The 20,314-nt window shown below is 34.8% G+C and overlaps 1 protein-coding gene across 4 annotated transcripts in view; it reads left to right on the top strand.

Moving 5' to 3' along the window:
* Positions 1 to 20,314, top strand: part of SGCZ (sarcoglycan zeta) — a 1,186,949-nt gene that overhangs the window by 691,346 nt on the left and 475,289 nt on the right. For 3 of the 4 annotated variants that reach the window (XM_025394431.1, XM_025394432.1, XM_025394430.1), the window contains exon 2: positions 10,360 to 10,554. In XM_025394431.1, coding sequence (XP_025250216.1) covers positions 10,360 to 10,554 — 195 coding nt within the window. The remainder of the gene's footprint in view (positions 1 to 10,359; positions 10,555 to 20,314) is intronic. The other variant, XM_025394433.1, reaches the window with a different exon arrangement.

Below are 20,314 nucleotides of genomic sequence, written 5' to 3'. Positions count from 1 at the left end.
GTAGGGGATCACTAGCTAAGGGGTAGATGATACATTTTAAAAATGAGTACTTTTACTAGTAAAAATGAAAAGGGCATTTTAACATCCTCCTTTTCTACTGCCAGGTTGTCTTTATATATGTCAATGTAATATGCATTTGAGCTTTGAGGAAACTGGGACAGAGAGAGGCTAAGTGACTTTCCCTAGGACACACGGAATGCAATGGCCAAGCTGGGATCTGAACTCAATATGTCTAGGACTGCATTTTCAACTATTGTGCTCGATTCCTTGCCTAAATAAACAACAGATGACCGATACTGTAGTGTTCAATCTAACATGATCAACACCTAATGAACGGTGACACCAACATGATTTACCATTTCTCCTAGAATATCAACACTCCCATTGAGGAACTGAAGAGGTTTTGGAATCCAGATTAAATTTGTATGGTCACAGGGATGTTGCATGTTGCTATTTCAGCATGCCAAATGCTAGCTTCATCATCAGAAATTAAAAGCAATTTCCCAAATTATCTTGCTTGCTGTCCAGGACTCACATGCTTCTCTTTCATATTCGTATTTCCCACAACAGGGAACACAGATCTAAGCAGAAATTAGAGGCTCAATTTATATTTTAATTTTAAGGAATCAAATTAGTGAGTGAGAAGAGCAAACAATTTACTATTTACCTCCTGCATTTGTGCATGTCTCTCCGCATTATATTCAGGGTTTATGTGAGTAATATTATAAAATCGTTAAATGTAATATTTTTAAAAAATTGAGTCAACTATATTTTTCAGTATACAATTGCATTCTGTTTTTGACTTTATCTTTTGATTGACTATTTAGTGATGAAACTTGAACTGGAGATAATAGGTTCTCAATAGCTGGACTCAAATTAACTTTATTATTTCCTTTTGTACAAAGCTTGAGAGTTCTTTTTGTCTTCTTGATGAAACTTGGATTTTTTTTTTTTTTTTTTTTTTTGAGGCGGAGTCTTCACTTTGTCGCCCAGGCTGGAGTGCAGTGGCACCATCTCGGCTCACTGCAAGCTCCGCCTCCCGGGTTCACGCCATTCTCCTGCCTCAGCCTCCGGAGTAGCTGGGACTACAGGCGCCTGCCACCGCGCCCGGCTAATTTTTTGTATTTTAGTAGAGACGGGGTTTCACCGTGTTAGCCAGGATGGTCTCGATCTCCTGACCTCGTGATCCGCCCGCCTCAGCCTCCCAAAGTGCAGCGATTACAGGCGTGAGCCACCGCGCCCGGCCGAAACTTGGATTTTTAAAAGCTGTGTACCAGATCTCACCTCCAAACTTAGTTCTTACTGCCTGTTTTAAGTTGTTCAAGTCCCTACTCTTGCAGGGTTATAAAGAAGCAAAACTGCGGCACAGACTTAGGTGGGATCATTTGTTCATCCTTTCAGACAATATTTCTCCCTTGCAGAAAATAAAACAAGGCATTCCATTGATACTTTTTATTTAGACCCTTAATACAGTCAGCAACAACTTAAAGGAATTGTCTTAGGCATTGTACATTTCCTTCATGTCTTTTTCTTTCTGTCCACTCACACCTATTCACAGGAGTCATTTATTTTAGTCTTTGCTGTCTATCCAGAAAGAAGCCATATCTCATAATATTCTCTTATGCCCTCCTTCCTCCACTGCCATATTAGAAAATAAAAATGAAACCTCACTGAAGGAATGGAAAGACTCTTGGGCTAGAAAAGGTGAAGACGGTACTTTTACTTGCAGGTATCCTAAATTTCAGACACTGAAATCCACACAGAGCAAGCTTGGGTAATGAGCCTCTGAGGAAGCACACTGTGGAGGAGGCAACACTCAGTACCACTTGTCCCGGAGCCAGGCTCCTGCAAACTTGAGCCACAGCACAGCTATCTTCAGTTTTTCATAAGCTAATGTGAGTCCTCCATGTTAGCATACTAGTGAATATGATCAAGGAATATTCTCTTTGGACTATTATAATTATTACCTGTCTATATTGCTCCTCCTTTGGGTAGCCCAGCTGACTGGGTGATCTGCTGACATTGTCTCTAGTTCCTCTGCTACCACACCACTAAGAACACGTGACTTCCCACTTGATCCCAGCTTCATCACTTCAATTATTGATCTCACATTTATTTTCCTCATTTCTTTTCAATTTTCTATTATCTTTTGTGTGCATTGGTATTGGTCCTTGCTTTAATACTGCAGTACAAAACCCCCAGGCACTCACCTATAATTCCATTTATTCGATTTTCTTTATTTCTCAAAAATTATCTAATTTGCTGTCCCCACTTTTTAATTTTTAAAATTTTCTATTTATCCCACTCCAACTAGGCCTTCAAATACAGACTTCTTTTATGTCTCTTCTTCATTTTAGTGTCATCTCAGGTGTCACTTCCTCTGAAAGACATTCTCTTTCTACCATTTTAAAAGAAGTCCCTGATTATATTACCATGCCCATTATATTTGTAGTATCTCTCACTGATTAACATTATATTGCTTATATATGTATTATATTATTGTGTTTAGCATCTTCAGAGCATGTTACTATTTGATATGGTGTTATTTTTCTATGTGCATATTGTGTTTTCCCCAACATATGAGATTCATAATGCATCAATCTTGACCTCTACCTTCCAATAGTTTTCAATCATAAATATTTTATTAAATGAAAACCATCTTCTGTCCAGAATCTCAACTACTATTCCCAACCCTGAATACTTATATAAAAATACTGAATTAATGATTCCAGTTAGTTTGGAATTATTAGTATATTTCCTGGGCCTTGGTATTTTGAACTATTGCCCCCTTACGTGAGGCAAGGGACTAAGATACTAAATGGTCTCAGCTACCCTAATTATTTTTTCTCCCATTCCATCCAGATCAGTAGAAGTCACCAGAATTCTCTAGGACTAGATTATTAGTGATGAACTATGTTTAGGTGATTCCAAATTAATTCATTCTCTTCTGGTGTCTACATGCTGTGTTTTTAAATTTACCAGAAAACTAACCCTGTCTGAAAACCAGATTTTCCACACCTTTGGAGAAAAATGTCCGAAATTTGACATGTAATTCTATTTGATCAGGCATCTTTCATTGAACCTTATAACATCTTGCCAGAAATGTTATTTACATTATTAGATAAAATACTGCATTGGAAAGTGTATTCCTTTGTAGAGAAATTTCAAAGTGCAAATTTAAACCAGCTCTTCCCTGAATTGCAGGAGGATCCAAGTAAATGCATTTAAAGTAATATAAGCAATGCGGATACTCATTTTGACCCAAAAATGCTGAAAACTTCCTTAGTATTAGCTGAGAAACATTAGATTTCAAAAGTCATTTGATTCTAATGAATGCTTTTTAAACATAAAATGTGATAATGAAACAGAACGGCAAAACTAAGATAAAAAGGGTCCTAGTTACTGTAAGTAGCTAAGAAAACCAAGATAATTGTAACAAACAGATTTTGAGGACATTGAATTAATATCACAAGGGAGGTAGAGAAATATTATGAAACCAAAGGAACATCTTGATACTATGATATTGTCTCTCAGGAAATTGTGATTAACTCTCTGAAATCCACTTAACTGTTACGAGAAAGTAAGTACCTCTGCAATTGGAGCATGGTTTGGTAGCTTCCATTAGAATGACAGTAGGCACTTAGTAAAAAACTCTTTTATTTATAGAAGTTTCATAATGCCAAAGAAAGCAAGATATTTCAGAATATAGTTAATGCATAAAAATGGCAACATTAAACATTTAAGGCTAAAGTTGTAAAGTTTCAGATGTAGGATAGTTTGCATAATCACTTAGAATTATATGTTTTTATTCTTCTGCTAGTACTACTATTGCACTAAAACAGCCATTGAAAGCTTTTGTGATCTTGAAAAATACTCAGATTTAACAAAAAAATAAAAAAAAAAAAAGGAACTTTTAAAAGAAAAGTCTAACCTTGTCTTATTGCAGCATGGATGCTCTAAAGCAGTATATAAAAGTATATAAAAGTATATAAAAACAGTATATAAAAGAATAATGTTAAACTAAGCTTTATTAAAGAAAATAATGTTGAATTTCTTGAGGAGATAAACATAGCTTTAATTCCATAACTTTTTTGTTTTCTTTCACAACTTTTTTCTAGCTTGTTGTTTTCTCATTTACTTGTCAAAATTGTTAGAGGTGTTTAATATAGTTACCGATTCACTACTGCTTCATCAAAACAAAATTTCAATCTTGTTGCTGAAGGACAATTTTCTTTGTAGTTGTGTGTCTTTTATTTAAAAGATTTAGTACGTTTACATTTCTAACGCACATTAATTTCACCTTCATATTGAAATATAATTTGTAGAAATAGAACATTCTAGAAAATAAGTTTGCTTTAACATGAGATAAAGGGGATTCGATCATCTGAACAGTCATAGCACTGAACTTGGAATTTTCAGAGACCAGCTCTACAAGAGGAAGGTCTCCTACTTGCCAGTGAGGAACATTCAATCTCTTGCTTTCTCCTATGCTTCTTCTACATCCGCATTCTTCCCCTTCTCCGCTCCTCCTTATTCTTCCCATTAATCCCCAGAGCTCCTTTATCCTCTTCATTTTTTAAATTCTGCTTTTTAAAAATTTATATATATATGTGTGTGTATATATATATGTTGTATATATTTTGTGGTAGATGTAGTATTTTGATATCTGTATACAATGTGGGATAATCAAATCAGGGCAATTAGGATATTCATAACCTAAAGCATTTATTTTTATTTATTTATTTATTTTTTTGAGACGGAGTCTCGCTGTGTCGCCCAGGCTGGAGTGCAGTGGCGCGATCTCGGCTCACTGCAAGCTCCGCCTCCCGGGTTCACGCCATTCTCCCGCCTCAGCCTCCGAGTAGCTGGGACTACAGGCGCCCGCCACCACGCCCGGCTAGTTTTTTGTATTTTTAGTAGAGACGGGGTTTCACCATGTTAGCCAGGATGGTCTCGATCTCCTGACCTCGTGATCCACCCGCCTCGGCCTCCCAAAGTGCTGGGATTACAGGCTTGAGCCACCGCGCCCGGCCAAGCATTTATTTTTTATGTGTGTTGGGAACATTACAAGTCTTCCCTCCTAGCTCTTTTGAAATATACAATAAATTACTGTTAACTATAATTTCCCTGCTGTTCTGCTGAAATACTAGAACTGATTCCTTCTATCAGACTATATTTTGTACACCTTAACCAAATGCTCTTCATCCTATTCTTTTTTTATGTTTTCTCTACTATATTATCAAAACGACTGTCAGAACCATGAAATTTCTACCAATTTCCTCAGGCAAAGTCAATTCCTTGGCAACTTATCATCTGTTATAACACTTACGTTACAAAACATAATGGGTTTCACATCTACACCAAGTTAGAGTTTAATTAAGGAATAAAGCTTTATGGTCAGTTTTAAGGAAATTGTAAATGTTAACTTAAATAATAATAATAAATAACATCACTTACTTTATGAGAGAACTTGCTGTGAATCATCTACTGTTATCAGCATTTCCAATTCATTTAAAATTATGATGTTTTAGTAGCTTATCCAACTATTTTTATTGTATGAAGCATAACATGCCTCAATAGTAAAAAAATGGAGACATAAGATTTAACGTATATTATTGCAAGTTGAGGTTATCGTAATTTTGAAATTAAAACACAAAGAGGAAAAACCAAATAATTTTTATAAAAATTTCTCAACATTGAATTTGTGGATTGTTTTGGTAAGTATGGTCATTTTCACAATATTGATTCTACCCATCCGTGAACGTGGGATGTGTTTCCATTTGTTTGAGTCATCTGTAATTTCTATCAGTAGTGTTTTGTAGTTTTTCTTCTAAAGATCTTTCACCTCTTTTGTTAGGTATATTTCTTAGTATTTTATTTTATTTTTTGCAGCTATGGTAAAAGGGGTCGAGTTCTTGATTTGATTCTCAGCTTGGTCACTATTGGTGTATAGCAGAACTACTGATGTGTGTACATTAATTTCGTATACTGAAACTTTGCTGAATTCATTAATCAGTTCTAGGAGCTTTTTGGAGGGGTCCTTAGGGTTTGCTAGGTGTACAATCATATCATCAGTAAACAGTGACAATTTGACTTTCTCTTTACCAATTTGGATGCCCTTTATTTCTTTCTCTTGTCTGATTGCTCTGGCTGGGACTTCCAGTACTATGTTGAAGAGGAGTAGTGAGAGTGGGCCTTCTTGTCTTGTTCCAGTTCTCAGAGGGAATGTTTTCAACTTTTCCCCATTCACTGTTATGTTGACTAAGGGTTTGTCATAGATGGCTTTTATTACTTTGAGGTATGTCCCCTCTATGTAAATTTTGTTGAGGGTTTTAATCATAAATGGATGCAAATCTTGTCAAATGTGTTTTCTGCCTCTATTGGGATGATTATGTGATTTTTGGTTTTGATTCTGTTTATGCGGTATATCACATTTTTTATTGACTTGTGTATCACTGCATTCCTGGTATGAAACCCACTTGATCGTGGTGAATTTTCTTTCTAATATACTATTGGATTTGGTTAGCTAGTATTTTATTAAGGATTTTAGCATCTGTGTTTATCAGGGATATTGGTCTGTAGTTTTTTGTTGTCGTTGTTATGTCCCTTCGTGGTTTTGGTATTAGGGTGATACTGGCTTCATATAATTATTTATGGAAGATTATCTCTCTCTCTCTCTCTCTCTCTCTCTCTCTCTCTCTCTCTTTCAATGTGAGTCTCATACTGTCAGCCAGGCTGGAGTTCAGTGGGACGATCTCTGCTCACTGCAACCTCCGCCTTCCAGGTTCAAACAATTCTCCTGCCTTAGCCTCCCAAGTAGCTAGGAATTTAGGTGCCCACCACCACACCCAACTAGTTTTTGTATTTTAGGTAGAGGTGAGATTTTACCATTTTGACCATGTTGGTCTTGAACTCCTGACCTCAAGTGATCCACCTGCCTTGGCTTCCAAAAGTACTGAGATTACAGGTGTGAGCCACTGTGACCCGCTCCCTCTTTCTCTGTCTTTTGTAATAATGTCAACGGGATTCATGCCAATTCTTCTTTAATATGTTAGAATTCGGCTGTGAATCCCACTGATCCTGGACTCTTTTTGTTGGTAACTTTATTACAGTTTCAATCTCACTGCTTATTATTGGTCTGTTCAGGGTTTCTAATTCTTCCTGAATTAAAGTAGGAAGGTTGTACCTTTTTGGGAATTGATCCATGTCCTGTAGGTTTTATAGTCTATGCACATAAAGTGTTCATAGAAGCCTTAAATGATCTTTTGTATTTCTGTGGTGTTGAGTGTATTATCTCCCATTTCATTTCTAATTGTGCTTATTTGGAGCTTCGCTATTCTTTTCTTGGTTAATCTTGCTAATGGTCTATTAATTTAATTTATCTTTTCAAAGAACCAGCTTTGTGTTTCATTTATCTTTTGTATCTTTTGTATTTTTGTTTGTTTGTTTCAATTTCATTTACTTCTGTTCTGATCTTGGTTATTTTCTTTCTTCTGCTGGGTTTGGATTTGGTTTTTCTTGTTTCTCTAGTTCCTTGAGGTGTGACCTTAGATTGTCTATTTGTGTTCAACAAAACATGCAAAAACACAAAGTAGGGAAAGGACACCCTATTCAACAAATAGTGTGGGGATAATTGGGAAGCCATGTGTAGGATAATGAAACTAGATCCTCATCTCCCACCTTATACAAAAATCAACTCAAGATGTATCAGGGACTTAAATCTAAGACCCAAAATTATGAAAATTCTAGAAGATAACATTGGAAAAACCCTTCCAGACATTGACTTAAGCAAGGATTTCATGACTAAGAGACCAAAAGCAAATGCAATAAAAACAAAGATAAACAGCTAGGACTTAAACTGAAGAGCTTTTATATGACAAAAGGAGCACTCTGGAAGGTAAACAGACAACCCACAGAGTGGGAGAAAATCTTCACAATCTATACATCCAACAAAAGACTATTATCCAGAATCTACAAGGAACTCAAACAAAGTAGCAAGAAAAAAAAAAAAATCCTATCAAAAAGTGGGCTAAGGACATAAATTGACAATTCTCAAAAAAAAGATATACAAATGACCAACAAACATACGAAAAAGTACTCAACATCACTCATGATCATGGAAACGCAAATAAAAACCACAATGCAATACCACCTTACTACCTCAAAAATGGTCATAATCAAAAAATCAAAAAGCAGTAGGCATCAGCGTAGATGCAATGAAAAGGGAACACTTCTACACCACTGGTAGTAATGTAAACTAGTGCAACCATTATGGAAAATAGCAGGGAGATTCCTTAAATAATTAAAAGTAGAACTACCATTTGACCTAGCAATCCCACCACTGGGCACCTACCCAGAGAAAAAGAAGTCATTATACACAAAAGACACTTCACTTTCATGTTTATAGCAGCACAATGCACAATTACAAAAATATGGAACCAGCCCAAATGCCCATCAGTCAATAAGCTGTGGTATATATATGTACAGTGGAATACTACTCAGCCATAAAGAGGAATGAATGAATGGCATTCACAGCAACCTGGATAGGATTGGAGACTATTATTCTAAGAAGTAAAAGTAACTTAGGAATGGAAAAGCAAACGCTGCATGTTCTCACTCAAAAGTGGGAGAAAGCTGTGAGGATGCAAAAGAATAAGAATGATACATTGGGCTTTGGGCACTCAGGGGGAAATGTGAGAAGTGGGTGAAAGAGAAAAGGCTACAAATTGGGTTCAGTATATACTGTTCAGGTGATGGATGCATAAAAAATCTCACACATCACCACTGAAGAACTTACTCATGTAACCAAATATCACCTGTTTCCCAAAAACCTATGGAAAAAAAAATCTCAACATTTTATCTACAGTAGGATTGAGTCAATGAACACTATAATGATAATTTTACAGTACATATGTTTTATATTATGTAACATAATTTATTACTTATTAATATTATTTTTATTTGCATATAATTTATTCAGAAGTATTTCTGTTAGGTTAGTCATTTAATAAGTATAAAAGCAATCTGAGAAAAACCTAAAGAAATAATAATGAAAAATTATTGTCCTATAGCAAATCATATTTTATAAAAATCAGTTTCCATCCCTCTGATAATAAATTACTTATTCTGAAAATTGTACACTTAAGACATAATCGATGCTTATTCATATTGTTTTAGTCTTCTTATCCTTATTTCTAAGTTGTATGAGACAGTAAAAAATCTATTTGCTTATTGAAAGAATTAATTCTAGAACCTGAATTTATGCATTATCAAAGAATATCATCTTTACTTTTTCAGAACTGACTTCTAATTTCATTACATTATGAAATAGTATAGTACAATATATAGTGTTCTTAAAGTTAATTTTTTTTCTGATAACTCATTGAAATACAACTAAAATAACCAACATAATTCTAAATAAAACTTTTAATTTGATGGCTATTGTCTACATGAACCCACACAAATGTGAATTTTCTTTCCATAGGTTTTTGCAAATATACTAATATTTTTACTGAAGCATATATACTGAACCATTTGTATCCTGCATTTTTAGAGAAAGGTACAGAAAATCCCAGTGCTACAGTCAATCTCTACCGCAAAGAACAGGTAAAGCATAGTCTAAGAGTAGTTTGGTGTATCCATCTATTCTCGCTCTGGTATAAAAAAAATACCTGAGACTGAGTAATTTATAAAGAAAAGAGGTTTAATTGGCTCCTAGTTCATCAGGCTGTACAGGAAGCACAGCGGCTTTTGCTTCTAGGGAGGCCTCAGGAAACTTACAATCATGGCGGAAGGCAAAGGGGAAAAAGACACATCTTACGTGGCAGGAGCAGGTCCAAGAGAGAGCGGGGAGGTGCCACCCACGTAAGCAACCAAGTCCCATGAGAACTCTATTACCACAACAGCACCAAAGGGCAAAATTCACTGCCATGATCTCATCACCTTTCACCACGCACCACTTCCAACATTGGTGATTACAATTCAACATGAGATTTGGGTGGGGACACAGATCCAAACTATATCACTTGGATATGAGTAGAATTCTTTGGTTACTGGTAACTGGAGGTAGACCTGAGCATCCCAAGAGAAAAGCTGACTGTTGAAATGGGACAAATCTGACTGGAAATAATATATATCTTGTGGATATAACAATGAATTAAACATCCCTAAAAAACTATATTGAAGAGAATGATTCGAAGATTTCTATAACATTTTAATTACACAACAATAGTTATTTGAATGCTCAGTGCCAATTATTTTCAGGTACATTATATCTTTTGTTTTGAAAAAATCATGTGTTTATTTTTTTAATGCTTCTTTTCTTTCCTTCTTTCTCTTACTTTCTTTTTTCTTTTTCAGATGACACGAGAACAATACATACTAGCAACCCAACAGAATAACCTGCCAAGGACTGAGAATGCACAACTTTATCCAGTGGGAATTTATGGATGGCGAAAGAGGTGCTTATACTTCTTTGTCCTTCTGCTGTTGGTTACCATGATAGTTAACTTAGCCATGACAATATGGATATTGAAAGTTATGAATTTCACTGTGGTAAGTACCACTATGATTTTACATCTTATTGCTCTTGGTTCAAAGACAATCTAGCTCTGTTACTTTAATTTTTTAATCAAAGGTTATTCATATCAATATTTACAAGTGTGTTTTTAAATCCCAAAGACAATAATATTTTATTTTAAGACTACATTCAGTAGGTTTAGTCCTGACAGACATATACTATTACTACCTGCCATTTAAGTATGGGAAATTTAGATCACAAGACAGCATAGCACATTGATTCATTAGAATGTTTGAAGAACACTTAATCAGTAAGTATGAATATTACTTACTGTGTCTTAAAATTTAAGAAATGAATCTGTTTTTAGAAGTGATATTTCACATTAAAATTGATATTAATATTATAAATCATGTGCCTTTGAATTACTTCATTTAACATACATACCTCTATATCTCTGTATATCTGCTTTCTATGTAACATACTGTATGACTGAATCTAAAAGCCTGGAATTTCTCCTGAACTACATTGACTAATGCCTATAATTGCCATCAGATGGTGACCCTATTCTTTCATAGCACATCCCTCATAAATGGAAGATCAACCAGAAATTAAATCACTCTTTTATAAAAATAACTAATTACAAAATGATAGTATAATGTGTTAATGAAGTTTGCTGCAGTTTACTGAATGTTTATAATAAATTTATGAGCATGAGTTATCTGGAAAAATTCAGTGGCTTCAGCAAAGTCCAGTTTGGCTCATTTTATATTTTTTGACTGATGCCTTCAGTTTACTCTGCGTTTAGACCATTCTGCCTTTGCTTGGGGACCTCAGATATCTTCACATATAAGCAAGTATCTTTCACTTGCTGACCAGACTGCTATTATTCTTTAGAACTCTGCATCCTCAGGAGTGAGTCTAAAGCTGGCTGTTTAACTTCCTATACTGGGCTGTTTATGGTTTGTTTGTTTGCTTTTTAAACCCCACTCGGTATTGATTTAGCAAGAATTGTCTCTTTCTGACTTCACTGACACCTGATTCTAACTCAGAAACAGAATCTCAAAAGAGAAAATGACGCTAGCTTCAGTCCGTGTTGCAAGGCGTCACAATTATGTGTGTCAGGAGCCTGGGCGGGCAGGTGGCCTAACCTTCCGGAGAAGAAACACTGTCACTGTGCACATCAAGATACACCAGCATGTGCTCGTGGAGGGAAATCAGCCATGGTTCCTTTTTTTTTTTTTTTTCCAATAAATTATAATTTTGAAGAGTATTCATCAAATAAGAAACTAAAGGCAAAGAAAAGTTGGGTAGGAGTCAATGTTTTTGCAGAGTCAGAAAATAGTAACTGTTGCCTAGACACAGATGTGGGTCTCAGGCCAGGGATCAAGGCATGAGGCCACTTGTGGGTGGCTAGAGGTTGAATTGAAGGCTAGTAGGTACATTCTCACTTACGAGATTCTCTGGGAATGCATCTGAATCTCTTCTTTATCTAAAAGTTGGCTCACTTTGCCCTCTCATTTGGGAATATTTTGACGCAAATATCAACAGCTCTAGCCATCATGTTTATGTTCTCAACTCTGCTCCTAACTTCTCTGACTACTGTCTGGGTGTCCTTCAGGGGTCATTGATCATATGGTAGGAACAATGTTTATGCTCCTGCACCTTCTTTTGTGCTACTTTAAATAGCAACCAGACTATCAGTTGCTGAAAACATTTTCAGCCTCATTTTTTAACTAAAAATTAATATTATAAAAGAGGTAAAGCATATTCTTCAAATTTTGAAATTTCAGTAATATGATTTTCTCTATCAAAAGGCATCTTTCAAAAGCTCATGAATGATGGGACCAGGTCTCTCACTTCAGGGAGCATTGATTCCATCCAATGACTGAACCCCAGGAATTTTCAGGTTCAAACCTTGTAAGCTTTTCAGGCATATTTAAATTAATTAGAAAAATATACTTAAATGTGTAATTACATGGCTACATGCATCAGACTCCCAATACTTTGCCCCATGCTGACACCAAGGCTGGATAAGCCATCCCTGGGAAATCATTGACACAGTCGCCTGTGTCCTCAGGATCCTCAAGGGCCCCAGGGTTCCTGTCACCCATGGAGCTATTTAATTTGAACCTCAGCTGGCCAGAATGTAAAATATAATGCAACATGGTCCTGGAGATAATTAAAAGGGGTTGTTTCCATAGGAGTGTTGGTATTTATTTATTTATTTGTTTTTACATTTTCCTTTGAGGCATGTCTTTTGAAAAAATATGTTTTGACCTTTTTATAATCAGAAGGAAAACTGTCCTTCTTTCAGCCACAAAAACTATTTGAATGTAGCTGAAGTAAAATGCACAGATAAAGTTTCCAGAAATGTATCACACTGTAAGGTAACACACTCTTTGTAAGATAACACACTTTCTAGCTCAATGTAGTCATTCGTAGTTGTTCAGAAATAATTCAGAAATCCTTATGTAGTTACAGACTTTAGTAATCCTGAATACTGGAGATTATGTTGTATATACTTGAAGGGTGTTAAATAATTTGTAATCCTCTTCCATCAGAGCAGTAAAATAAAACCAATTTTATGTTTTTACTAGTGCATTGTGTTCGTTTTCATATCTACAGAGAATACCAAAGACTAGTTGCCATACTATAGTAAGAAGTAGAAAATAATGTGTCAGTTGTTTGGGGAGTACTATTGATCCACACAAAATGCATTTCACTTTCATTATAACTATTGCTATCCAACACATGGAAATCTGTGGCTGTTAGCATCTTTTATTTGAGCAAACTGGGCATGTTATTTTTATCAAAATATTGATAAAATATTTTTAGCATAGCAATATTTTTAGCATAGCAAGGATAGCTGCCAACATGTTTTATGCTGTTTGTTGAAGTCCATCATTGTGACTGATATTGTGCATGATGTGTATGATTGATATGCCCTTGTATTTTTGGAAATAATTTGTGTTTTTCATTTTGTAGAAAATAAAATTATTCTGCTTTTTGAGATACTCAGTTGTAGAAAACAAACAAAAAAAAAAGGAAATGACTTTATAATACAGGATGAAAGACTTAAGATAGAAATAAATAATCTCCTGGCTATGAGAGCAGGTGTGTGTATATATACATATATATATACTATTTCATATATATATATATGTTGAAGAGGGAAAATTTTGAAATTTTGAAGTTAGTTGAAGAGGGAAATTCATATATATATATATATATATATATAAAATATGTTGAAGAGGGAAATTTTAAAACTTCAATTTGTTGAGGTCGGTACAACCCATTTCCATGTTATCAGTTGCTATTTGGTTGATTACTATAACATCTTTGTGGTTTAGCTAATAGACTAGCCTAGCAGGTCTATCAAATCCAGGCATTCTACTGAGTCAGTATTATTTTCTAGGCTCAACACTTATTCTAAGTAAATTAGTTCTATATTTGAGAATTGAAGATTGTTACGATAATAAAGTACTGATTTTAAGAACAAAAGTACCAACTAAGGGTTGGCGGCCTCTGGCTGATATAATTCTGTTAGATATGCTAACTAGCCAGCAAAAAAAATAAATAAATAAAATAAAGAAAAGAAAATATAAGTAATATTTATTAAGCAAATGAGGAGAGCAAATTCATGAATGCCGTGACTTAGAGAGAAGTCAGGAATACCTAGACTTGGGTAATAATTGAAGCAATTGATTAATTGAACAAACTGGGAAAAGAAATCTTGCATGATCAGTGGGTTGACAGTTGGCTGAAAGAAAATCCCAAGAAAAGAATTGAATATCATCGTCATTTTGGATTGAAAAGGAATTGGGAAATTTTAGAACAACTATCTAAATATTACAAGAGGTGATTTTACAGTATTTTCTCCATTTGGTCACTTGGCATCTGCTTAAACCCTCCTTTCAGTGATAAGCAAATCATCTCATTAAATCACTGTATAGTTTTATTATTTTCAAATATCTTTTAAATTTTATTATTTTTTAATTTGTGGGTAGGGGTACATATTTATAGGGTACATATGATATTTTGATAAAGTCATATGATGTGTAATAATCCCATCAGGGTAAATGGAGTATCTGTTTTCTCAAGCATGTATCTTCTGTGTTACAAACAATCCAATTATACTCCTTTCATTATTTGAAAATGTACAGTAAATTGTTGTTGACTCTAGTCACCCTTTGTGCTATCAAATACTAGATTTTATTTGTTCTAACTAGATTTTTGTGCCAACTTACTATCTACACTTTCCCCACCTCCACTACCATTCCCAGCCTCTGCTGACCATCATTCTACTCTCTTAAATGATGTTCTGTTAGAAATTCCTTGAATACAACTTCAAATATGGTATTCTGATTCCATTATTTCAATTGGGCAGGAATTTTTAATGTTCCAAGACCAGCATATATTCTCATATATGTCATATGCACACATACATGCATATAGATCTTTGATAACATTTTTAAAAGGTCTAAAAATCAGAATATGTAAGGGAGATCTGTATGTAACCGCTTTGCTTTCTTTGGTTGTCACTTTTCCTCATTTCAAATATCATGTGTATTACATAACCATAATTATATGTTTATAATAATATTAATCCTTTAAAGATAGCTTTCTCTTTATAGCTACAAACCAGAGTCATTCTTATTTATTTTTTCATCCCATTTTGTTTATATAAATAATTAACTTATATAAAATTTATATTTATGCATTAAACAGGAATATAAATAAAAGCAGGAAAAGTGTTCAGGATTGTGGTTATATACATAGAGTTACAAGATATTGGTAAAGTTTGCTTTTTCTTTTGCAGGATGAAAACATTTGTTTCCGTTTAGTGTACCTTTCTAAAGTTGAGAGTTACCATATTTACTTTTCTCCCTTCTGTCTTCAAGCTAACATTTTAAAATAAACTATACATTTTTTGAGTCTTAATTCCTGTGTTCTTTCAAATACCTTGTTAAATAAAGTATCGCATATCTACATTATTCTTTTCACCAATTCAATTTTTTTATCTTCATCATTAATCCAGTGGCATTTCTCATAGCAAGTATGGATCTACTGAAGATGGCTACAGTATATATGCAGTATGTTATCATTAGTTACCATGCCTTCCAAAAATAAGATATTCCCACAGTTCTTCATTTTACCCTCTAATAAAAATATATATAAAATACATATATATATATATATAAATGTATGTGTGTATGTGTGTGTGTGTGTATGTGTGTGTATATATATATTAAACTTGAGCTGGAGTCTCGCTCTGTTGCCCAGGCTGGAGTGCAGTGGCATGATCTCGGCTCACTGCAACCTCCGCCTCCCGAGTTCAAGTGATTCTCCTGTTTCAGCCTCCCGAGTAGTTGGGATTACAGGCACCTGCCACCACACCTAGATAATTTTTGTATTTTAGTAGAGACAAGATTTCACCATGTTGGCCAGGCTGGTCTCAAACTCCTGACCTCAAGTGATCTGCCCGACTCAGCCTCCCAAAATGCTGGGATTATAGGCATGAGCCACTGCACTCGGCTGTGATGATAATTTTTGAATGAACTTCTCCATCTGCATTTATCCAGCCAGCTCTATTTATCAAAGCTGTGTCCTTATCCCAGTGCATTTTATGTCTTATCTAGAATTGATAGATGTGGATAGTCATATATAAAGTTAAAACTTGAAATACACACTGGCTTCATTCGTTTTTAATTTCTTTTTCCTCCTCTCCCTAGCATGTTCATCACAAGACAGTTTCTTTTTATATTACCTTGTTTAGTGTCTGTTTCCCCTTGCCCAGACTGAATGGACACTCTATATGGCCAGGATTTTTGACATTTTTCCCACTTCTCTTTTCCCAAGGTGGAAGACAGTGCCTGCCAGATAATCAGCCCTGAATAAGTAATTTTGGAATGAATATGATATTTGATATTATCTGCACTCAGAGGCAGCTAATTTTTTATGGCACTGTGAGGTATGTCCTTCTAAACGGCCATCCTGAGTTGGGAAGAATTGATGGCAAAGACTACCAGCAATCCCAGGTCTCCTATTGCTGGCTAAGACCTCATAAGCACAGGAGATGCTCCTCTGGTCTATGCAATGGTATTTATTAAGTGGGAAAAAACAGTTTTGGATTCAGGACACCAAGTTTCATAACTTTCAGCAGATCCTGCATTTAGATCCCACATAGCAGTAGTACAACCTGCTGTCATCATTGACACTTTAAACTATTATGAAATATTTCATCCCACAAAAGGAAAAGCAAACTTGACCAATATCTTGTAACTCTATGTAGATAACCACAATCCTGAATACTTTTCCTGCTTTTATTTATGCATATTTATATGCATAAATATTTATATTTATATGCCTGTTTAATGTATAAATATAAATTTTGTATGAATTATTTATATAAATCATATAAAATAAATGCATAAATCTAAATATTTATATTTATGTGCATGTGTATGCATATTTCCTCGTATACAATTCAACCATTATATTGTGCAGCTGTAATTCATTTATTTACTGCTATACATTTCTTTGAATGAACAAATCTCATTGATTTATCTCTTCTCCTAAGTTGTTTCCAATGTATTTTTGTTGTTTAATTTGCTGTCACAACCAATGATCTTATGAACATTCTTCTACGTTCAATGTTGGTCATTACATTTGCACAAGTACAAGAGTTTCTGTAGGTTCTAACGTCTAGAAGGAAGTCTAGGAATCTTAACCTTTAATGCCACCTTTTATTCCCCAATGTGATTATATCAGTTTATACCACCACTAGCAACCTGTAGGAGTTTCTTTTATTGACCTTACCAACTTAATTCTTAACAATTAATTCCCAGCTAAACTAACTTGTTACCTCCTTATCTACAAATCTGATCATCTATCTACCTCATAATAATCTTCCTTGTTTACTTGTTTCTTTCCTTATTTATGTGGCCTTTTCTGGCAGATTTATTCTTTTATTTGTCTGTATTCATATATGTCTGTGTTCATATATCTTATCTCTGTGATCTCTGTGATAGGATTCACTATGTTGTATTAGAAATACAATTATATGATTCATCCAAATATGTACCTCTTCTCCTCTATCCACCTCCCCCCATTTCCTTGTTCCTTTGAAGTGTAAATTCGCTAAGGAGCAGAAGCTGTTCTTATTTATCTTGATATCTTGGTTGAGCACGTAGTAGGTGATACATTATTTTTCGGTGACTATTTTTAAATTTTAAAAGTGTAATTCACTTTCAGTAGAGGGATCTTCAAATTTAATGTTTGAATTTTTTCACTTGTCCTCTCAGTAAACTATTTCAGATTCTGATCCGTTCCCGTTTTTAGCTGAATATACTCGTCTCCTATGAACAAAGTGGCATTACTCAAGTCTGTTCACATCTTTCATCTAGGGTGGCTAGCTTCCCCTGATAGGAAGAAAAACAGCATAGTTTCTCTCCGAATCCAAAAGCACTTTGGTAAGATAGTTTTTCAGTGAAAGTACAGTCCTTTGAAGCTCCAATTACTAGCTCTGTCTGACTTCCTCAGTAATAACTACTGTAAAACCTGTCTTTTCTTTTTTAGACACACACACACACACACACACACACACACACACACACAGACACACACTTGAATTTTACTTAAAGTTGCTATTTTCTATACTACTCTACCTTAAGGCAAGATACGCTGGTAATTAAGAGGTGACATTAGCCAGCAATTAACTGGTAAGTTACTACCAACCACCAGAGCCTCTGTGCTAACACTTCTTTACAACCCCTCTAGAAAAAGTAATCTGGCCTTAAGCAGGAAGAGAAAATAACTGTGTTTCAAGATTTCCAGCCTCACCAACTGCAGTATAGCTTCAACCTGCCCAGCGAAATCAGATACCTCTTCATTTAACAATTGAAATCAATAGAGTACAACAATTTCTTGAGAAAATTGCTGACCCAATTTGGTCTCATATGCAGGATATTTGTGATTTTTCTGAACTCACTTTGATGTTTAAAAATACACATATCCATGCACAGGCACATACACGAAACAAAATAAGCCCCCACTAATTATAACCTAATTTTCAGTTGCTGAATGAAAGCTGAAAAAGGTCAGTAACAGCAGAAATTAGAAAACAGGAGAAATTTTATGTAAGTAGCTCACAGGGATAAAATCAGGGGTGTATGTTTTGTTATGTGTATTTCTCATGGAATTTTGATAGAACATGACTCCAACTTTTAAAAATTCAGAATCTCATACTTTCACCTGTAAGCATTCATTTTTCTCAAAAGCCCACAAATAAATCAGGATTTTTTTATATGCAACAATTTAAGAACATAAAATGAATTCATTTTTATATTCGTAAACGTTATATAGCCAGGGAATAAACAGGACCCTGTCTTCCCTGCCCGTGGGGTATTTTCTTGTACAAAATTGGTGTTGATTGCAAAAATTCATTAGGTTGCTGGTACTGCTAAAACCGTCTCCAACCAGCCTTGAAGCAGTGGTTCAAAGTATAGACCCCGGAGCTAAACCTTTTTATCCAAGTCCTGGCTTTCCCATTTATTAGCTCTATTACCGAGTGCAAGTTATTTAAACTGTGCACTGGTTAAACTATATTTAAACTGTGGCTCAGTTTCTTCCCCTGTAGAATGGGTGAGATCTATTTCATCAGGCTGATGTAGAAATCAAAAGAATTAAAATAAGAAAAGTGTTCCTGAAGTACCTGATATATACTAACAACTAATTAACATATACTATCATTATCAGACTTATCCATGTCTGAGGAACCTTCCATCTTCACTAAGGTTCTATCCACCATGTGAACGAAACTGACTCTTTCTATTAAGGTAGAGCATAAAACCTAGACACATAAAAGGATCTCAATAAATATGCATTAACAAATAAGTGAAGGAGTTTATAATCTTGTAAATACAGATGATATTAACAAGATTGATGATGTTAACCTGATCGAAGATTTTGGACATGAGCTCTGGAGGCAAACAGCTGATTCACATTATGGCTCCAGTACTAGCTTCTTAACAGGGTTACCTTGTGCTGATTGCTTTCAACCTCTCTGACTTCATTTCTTCTTCTGTAAAACGGTGATAATGATGTTGATCTCATGAAGATATTCGAAGCATTCAGTGAGTGAACACTTACAAAACCTCTTTAAAACAGACCTTAGAGTAAACACTCAATTAGTGCCAGTAAAGTGTAAGAACAAATATTATTTCCAAGCATTATTAGCTGTGACTAAGGAAAGTTATTCTATATGGTACATTTTGCCAGGAAAAAATGTCTTCTGTCCTTGATGAAGGCATAAAAAAGATTCTTTACGAAATTCTAATTTAGTGCTGAGATATAAAAAGCGTTTACATAAACTTCTAAGAGGAACAGTTTAGCTGTCAACCATCATTGTTATTTTGATGACACTAAGCAGATTATGAAAACCTGTATCACCTGTCAGCAACCTTTCTGGCCTGTCTGAATGAGGGAGCTTATCTGTCAGAGAGAGCTAATCTTTTGAAACATCTTGAAAATGTAATACTTACAAATTATCTGGATAATAGATTGGAATTTCTGTATTGATTCTAAATATTCTGAGTTTCTTTAATGAACAGATTATCAAATTATTACCTGATTAAGATATTACATTGTGAATTCTTTTGTAAAATACCCTGAATTATAACCGTCAGGCTATAACCATTTAAATAAGAGAGGAAAGTTTAAGATGCCAGAGAGCCCATATTTATTTAGCAGGTGGTTTTTTCAGAAAGATTATATGCGTTATAGACCAGGGTTTAT

This window comes from Theropithecus gelada, chromosome 8, assembly GCF_003255815.1.
Source record: "Theropithecus gelada isolate Dixy chromosome 8, Tgel_1.0, whole genome shotgun sequence".
In the NCBI taxonomy this organism is placed as follows: domain Eukaryota; kingdom Metazoa; phylum Chordata; class Mammalia; order Primates; family Cercopithecidae; genus Theropithecus; species Theropithecus gelada.
Note: the sequence above shows the minus strand (reverse complement) of the source record. Positions and strands in the feature narration are given on the sequence as shown.